The 7,009-nt window shown below is 33.5% G+C and overlaps 1 protein-coding gene across 7 annotated transcripts; it reads left to right on the forward strand.

Annotated features, from left to right (window-relative positions):
* The first annotated feature begins 2,562 nt into the window (after positions 1-2,562).
* Positions 2,563-6,562, forward strand: LOC133297033 (ras-related protein RABE1c-like). 7 transcript variants are annotated; one of them, XM_061496081.1, is made up of 10 exons: positions 2,563-2,750; positions 2,879-2,933; positions 3,032-3,174; positions 3,858-3,930; positions 4,019-4,119; positions 4,856-4,921; positions 5,029-5,126; positions 5,848-5,910; positions 5,991-6,083; positions 6,260-6,562. In XM_061496081.1, the coding sequence occupies exons 3-10, from the start codon at positions 3,102-3,104 to the stop codon at positions 6,335-6,337; spliced, it is 645 nt and encodes a 214-aa protein (XP_061352065.1). In that variant the 5' UTR covers positions 2,563-2,750; positions 2,879-2,933; positions 3,032-3,101; the 3' UTR covers positions 6,338-6,562. The 7 variants fall into 7 exon arrangements, with proteins under 7 accessions (XP_061352065.1, XP_061352067.1, XP_061352063.1 ...); XM_061496083.1 differs by having other exon boundaries at positions 2,563-2,732; XM_061496079.1 differs by lacking the exon at positions 2,879-2,933.
* The last annotated feature ends 447 nt before the right edge of the window (positions 6,563-7,009 follow it).

The raw sequence follows: 7,009 nt of genomic DNA on the forward strand, positions 1-7,009 counted from the left end.
AGATTTAAAAAAGAAAGTATATCAGTAAAATACATAATATAAAAGAAAAGTAAAATTATTAAAATACCAATTTTTTTTTCTAAATCCCGACGTCATTTTAAATTATTGGAGATATTTTTTTTATACATTAATGAAAATAAATTTATCTCAAAAATATTTACCCTTAATGTAATCCTTTAATGATAACAATGACATTAATTTAGTCTTTCAATCTTATCATTTGTGAACAAAAGAATATTTAATAAATTAAATTATTAATGTCATTTATCTTTTAGGATCAAAATGATGTTAATTGTACTAAAAAAGACGTTTAATCTAATTTTACTGTCTGAAAAAAATAACCATAAAAAATGATATTAACTATTTGTTGAAATTAATTTTGATGTTAACTACTTGTTGAAATTACAGGAATTTGAAAATAAAGGTAGAAAGATAAAGAAAATAGTGGATAGATTAATATTTTATATTAATGTAATATCATGCGGTACAAAAGACATGACAATAATTCTTATTTATACTAAATAAGGGATCATATAATTTGGATGGTCTATACGCATAATTTATATTAATTCAAATTAATTTCAATTAGAATTAATAGATATGAATCTAAATAATTGCATAGCATATTCTCCCCTTAATGAGATCTCATAATTATGTTTTCTCCTGTATACAGAATTGCCAACACTAATGTTCTAAACTTTTTACCGCAGTATAGGACTTTTTGATTGCTGTCCTTTTGTTTCTGGGGTCTTACGTACTTTTCATATGCAAAACCAACTCAGCAACGGTGATCATTTTGCTACGGCAAAAAAAATTAGCAGACTGGTATGTCAACAGTAAATTTTGTCAAAATATCACGTGACATATTTCACTACACTGTGCAGCGAAATATGTGTGCAAATAATTCGCTACATAGTGGAGCGAAATATACCATGTCAGAACAAAAAAAGTCACGTGTCAAACAAGGTAAAAATTCGCTACACTGTGTAGCGAATTTCACCTTATTTGACAGTGACATTTTTGGTTCTGTGCATTCTGATGTAGCATATTTCGCTACACTGTGTAGCGAATTATTTGCACACATATTTTGCTACACAATGTAGCGAAATATGTCACGTGATATTTTGGCAAAATTTACTATGTTGACGTGACAGTTTGGTAATTTTTTTTTCCAAGAGTGACACTTTAGTCACTGTTCCACCAACTCAAGTATCCATATACAAATAATAATACACCAATTTCTGTGTGTTCCAGAAGAGCTTATTGTGTTTGTTCCATTCATATTCCGGAAAAATCAAACTTAAGCCTTGTTTTCTTAAAATGAAAGAAACATGAATTGGTCTTAAACTTGACAAGGTCCTTGTTTCGTTTTCGTATTTTGTCATCGATGATATGGTCAAATTGAAACCGTCTATATCAGCGTGGTCCAGACTTCAGAATAAGTGTTAAATTTCACTTTCATGCTCGGTCACACTGGTATGTCCTCCCCCATATCGCACAAAGGGGAGAAGATAATAAAAACAATAGCTTTGTGAAATGAAATATCAGAAAATACTTAATTAACCTCAACAAATGAGCGTAGTTTAGTCAATGTTTAATCACATTGATCAAAACTGAAATCAATGATGGCTGTTTCTGCCACACTGTCCCTGTTGTTGTAATAATAATTTTTGTTATCCTTATCCATCATATTTAAACCGCACAATAATTTACATAAATTATCATTTAACTTAAATAAATATTACTGTAATATAATATAACGAGGGAGGTTATTATTTACCATCTCTTTCTCTTATCCAATAATTCATAAAAGTGGTTGTAATAGAAAATTTGTTATAAATATAATCTCTCCCGTAATATAATATGCTTTAACACTTATGTTAGAATTATTCATTACACATAATTTTTTGCATATTCATCATAATTATTCATGAGTTATTGAACAAAACAATCCGTTATACATACTAATATAATAGGAATGGATTCTCTTCAGAAAAGATATTTCGTGGGTCTAGATCATGGTGGTCCTTTTCCAAAATAGAAAAAAAAGGAAGGATGAAAAGGAAAAAAATCAAAAAGAAAGGGGTAAAAATAGAAGAAATTTTTTCATTTATAAAAAAGGGACCACTGAATAAACGATGGGCTTCAAGCATATTAAATTTTTCCCCTCTTGACATGATGTAATGATTTTTTTTTTTTTTCCATATAAAATCAACAGTAATAACTTTTTTAATCTTTTATCCTAATGCATTTTCATTACAATTGATTTGATCTGGAGAAACAGTAGAGAAGCCCCCACAGAGCGAACCAGTTATCCTTTTCATTTGGTTTCAAAGAAGAAATTCATTAATAATTTAATAGCCACTGACAGTTAATTAACGGCTTTAATAGATTCTAAGCTAGCTGGCAATGACAAGGCACGGAACAACGCCAGTCATATAACGCCACCTGTACTAACACCTTTAGAATAAAGAATTTTTTTTTACCTTTGATTTGACAATTTCGGAGCTAAATACTATATATGCTTTTGTTGGCTGTTGGATATTGGAAACCTCCGTAATCTGTTGTTGGCTTTTGTCCCTTGAGTCTTGTTGCTGTTCTTAAATCCATCCTAGTTTGTCGGGTATGCTAGCATACGCACCTGAGGCACATGCGCACCGCAGGAACAGGAACAAGTGAAAAAGTGCGCAGTTTAGCCACCCACCATAGTCGGGGAAGCTTCAAACTTCAAGGTTGTAAAAAACTCCCAGGTTGTCTCCTAGTCCTGGTGTTCTGGTCAATAAAAAATTCTTTGATATATATATATTTTTTTTAAAGAAAAACAACAAAATTAAATTAAACACCGATCCTTTCTCTCTAAATTTCCGTTTTCCTTCAGTTGAATTCTGGAGATCCCTTCTATCTCTCCTATTTACCTTTCCATTTCGGATCTGGTATCTCTCTCTCTTGCATTTCTTTTTATGCGTTGAGGAATTAACATGAAAATGATTTCCTTTCTTTTCTCTCTGTCTTTTTGTTGAATTGTATGCAGACAGATAGGAATATAAATAATTTTCGCCAGTGTTGCAGTTGCAAGAGATTCATCGATTAATTGAAAGTTGATGGCTGCTCCACCGGCAAGGGCTCGTGCGGATTACGATTACCTCATAAAACTTCTCTTGATCGGCGACAGTGGTAAGTGAAGGTTCATTTGATTGTTTGTATAGATAATGAATGAGATGATTTTATATACAAATATGACTTTTTTTCTTCTTTTTTTTCATTTCAAATTGTTGAATCTGGACTTTGCGGCAAATGTATTTAATTCTGGAGCTAAATCTTTTCATGATCTAGTTTGAATGAGCATTTGAATCATTGTTTCTGTTACTATAATGTAAATATGGTATCAACTATCAAGAGTCCTTCTGATCCTAGTCTGAAAATGTCGGGTAAATTCTTCTTGTTATCGTATGAAGTTAAGCCTCTCTGTTCTCTGTGATAGAGTGATTCGTTTAATTTAAACTACGTCACTTACCAAATTTGGCCAAAAGTGGTCTGGTTGCTTCTGCAAGATGGTTTTAAGCTTTGTTTTCTTGTATTCTTGTAATCTTTTTACCCCATGGAAAACTAGAAATATGGCTTTGGTTGGCGTTTCATATGAACTTTTTCCCGTGCCTTGATTACTTAATACAACATGATATAGATGCCATAGTTTCTTCGACCCTCTATGTTTTACTTAAGTCATTGGATAAATGAAAGTATTATAGTAGACTATAAGGAAATGAAAAATATAATGACTGTAGGAACTGCAAGATGATAATGTGGTGCTTTGGCTGACAATATTCCTTACAAACCTTTTCTCTTATTCTTGTTTGCAGGCGTTGGAAAGAGTTGTATTCTTCTGCGATTCTCTGATGGTTCTTTCACTACTAGTTTCATCACAACCATAGGGTGAGTTTTCACAATTTAGGAGTGGAAATGCGGATTATTGTGTGCCAAAAGTTTCTCTAGCATCACAAGGACTTTGTTCTTGATGCAGCATTGACTTTAAGATAAGAACCATTGAGCTGGATGGAAAACGGATCAAGCTCCAAATTTGGGATACTGCAGGTCAGGAGCGGTTCCGAACGATTACAACTGGTAAGGTTCATGACCCTTACAGGTACTATTATAATCTTTTGTTGCTCGTATGTGAACACGGAAAGACATTGCATTGCTTGGTATGTGGTTTATGGCACTTCCTGATGTAGGATGAAAAGGTAGAGGGAAAAAAGGAGGAAAATAAATAAATAAATAAAGAGATTATAGACAGTAGAAAAACAGAATAGAGAGATAAAGTACGCACAAAGAAATACCATAATTGTTATTCAATGTCAGCACTAATGCAGCAGAATGTAATAGGCAGTCCACAGTCAAATTGAAAGATAATTCTCAGTCCCTAGGATTAAGACAAAAATCGGATCCCCAAAATTATGTCCCATGCCTAAGCCTAAATAAAATAGTCTTCACCTCTTGTTTGGGTCCCCATTGCTTCAATTGCCAACCTCGCAGAATTTATAGACGAAAAAATTTCTGGCAGCATCTTCCTTTTGGACATTTTTAATTAATAATTGATCAGTTATTAATATAAAGATCAATAGTGAACTTTGTTTGAGTTATGTAAAATGAACTTTAACTAGTGGTACCTGCTATTTTGGTGTTTGATGCTTCATGAGTTTAATTCCATATCTAGCTGACTAGGTACTGTTTTATTGACGTTACTTTAAAGCTCTTTTATTCTTCAGTGGTTTTTAAATTTTTTACTAATGAGAGTGTTTGTCAAGTAGTTTGTTTTGTGCCAACTCTTTACTAAACTGTCTATTTATTTTTTTCCCAGCTTACTATCGTGGTGCTATGGGCATATTGCTAGTCTATGACGTTACAGACGAATCTTCATTTAACAGTAAAGTTTCCATCTGTTGCTTCTTCGGTTAAAAATTTGGAGATATGTACTTATCTCTTCAAAGGCTTTCTCATCTGGAATATTCACCCTGCTTATGCTAATTTTAGATATCAGGAATTGGATTCGTAACATTGAGCAACATGCTTCAGACAATGTTAACAAAATACTAGTGGGGAACAAAGCTGACATGGATGAAAGCAAAAGGGTATGCAGACATCTAGGACCTTTCTGTTTTTGACTGGGTTTGCTAGAGAAAAATATCTGGGACCTTCGACACACCTATTTTGTGCAGATCTAAGTTAAAGGAGCTCATGAAATAAACCATTATTGTCATCAAATGTACTTTCTCTATTGTTTGTTATAATGCAAGTTTTACTCTTGGTTGCATGTTAGGACCCATTTGTAAGGTATGAGACTTGGAGTCCCACATTGGTTGTATGAGTAACTAATGTGGAGTTTATAAGGCCTTAGACACTCCCACCTTTTGAGCTAACTTTTGGGGTGGTGTATCCCAAGGTTTTTATCAAATGGTATCAGAGCCTTCCACCATGTCTCCCAGTTGCAATGTTCTTCCAGGTCTAGTAAAATAGACTAGTGCAAAGTGGTTGAGAGGTACTCCTTTAGCTCAAGCCAGCCTTCCACATTGGTTGTATGGGCAACTAATGTGGAGTTTATAAATCTTTGTACACTCCCACCTTTTGGGGTGATGCATCCCAAGGTTCTTACCATTGCATAATTTATGATGATATTAGACTGTTAATGAATGAAACATTTTTGTTTGTGGTTGAGAGGGAAGGGTTAAGGGGGTTGAGTTCTGATTTGATGGCATCAATTGATTCACTAACATCTGGGATCCTCTCTTTCTCTTATGTATGTCAAATATGAGATTTTTGGAATTATTAATATACCTTTGCCTTTCTCTCTAGGCTGTGCCTACCTCCAAGGGCCAAGCACTGGCCGATGAGTATGGAATCAAATTCTTTGAAACAGTAAGTTATCTATACTTGAGAATGTGGAAACTTCCTGAATTTTTTGTGATTATTACCTACTGAAGATTTTTCTATTGCAGAGTGCAAAGACAAATCTAAATGTAGAGGAAGTTTTCTTCTCGATTGCAAGAGATATAAAACAAAGGCTTGCTGACACTGACTCTAAGACAGAGGTATTAGAACTTCCTCTTCCTTGAATTCACAGACAAGTTTATTGTGTTAATAGCTCTCTGTCTCTGTCTCTGTCTCTGTCTCTGTCTCTGTCTCTCTCTCTCTCTCTCTCTCTATATATATATATATATATATATATATATATCAAGTTGAATGTCTCACAATATTTTCATTGCAGCCGGCAGGAATTAGAATCAAGCAACAAGATCCAGCAGAGGCGGGGCAGGCTGCACAGAAGTCAGCTTGCTGTGGTTGAGGAGGCAAAATTATTGTCCAAGAACAAGAAGGAAGGAGGAAAATACTTGTATGATGATGAAATGATTGTTACTTGTGCTTTGTGTTTTACCTGGTCATTCTTTCATAGTTTCTTACTTTCCAAGAAGTTATATAGGAATCTAAAGCTAAGTGTGATTTTGTCATTGCCTCTTATGTTGTTTAGTTTGGACTTAATCCATTGATCATTGATTTTTTGTAAGGTTAAATGCACTGACATTCTTTAAAATTTTATGAAATTACATTGACCTTATTCTTAGTTTAAAATATTTACACTAAATATTTTATTTTAAGCAAGGCTACTTTGTATACAATTTACAAAGGTTGCGGAGCCAGAAAAAAGATAAAAGAAGCAGTACTGAAAACTGACAAGAAAATAATTGTCAAATGTGAGCTTGTTTATATAAAGCAAGTAATATTCACCCATTGCTCTAAATTGAACAGAAGACAGGAATTTATTTACCTTTTCAATTGTGAAATGTTTTCTGATTAATCGTTGTACGAAAAACTGTTCAAATTGTTTCAAACAACTAACTTTCAGATGTACTCCTCAATTCCTGTCCCATTGGGTAAAACGGTCTTTCCATCCTCAAAAATATGTGACAACTGTGTGGTTGTTTTGTTTGCATCCAGCATGTCGCTCAAATTCATAACC

The sequence above is a fragment of the Gastrolobium bilobum genome, unplaced genomic scaffold (genome assembly GCF_033153095.1).
Source record: "Gastrolobium bilobum isolate Gb01-03AN ecotype WA unplaced genomic scaffold, APGP_CSIRO_Gbil_v1 utg16102, whole genome shotgun sequence".
Classification (NCBI taxonomy): domain Eukaryota; kingdom Viridiplantae; phylum Streptophyta; class Magnoliopsida; order Fabales; family Fabaceae; genus Gastrolobium; species Gastrolobium bilobum.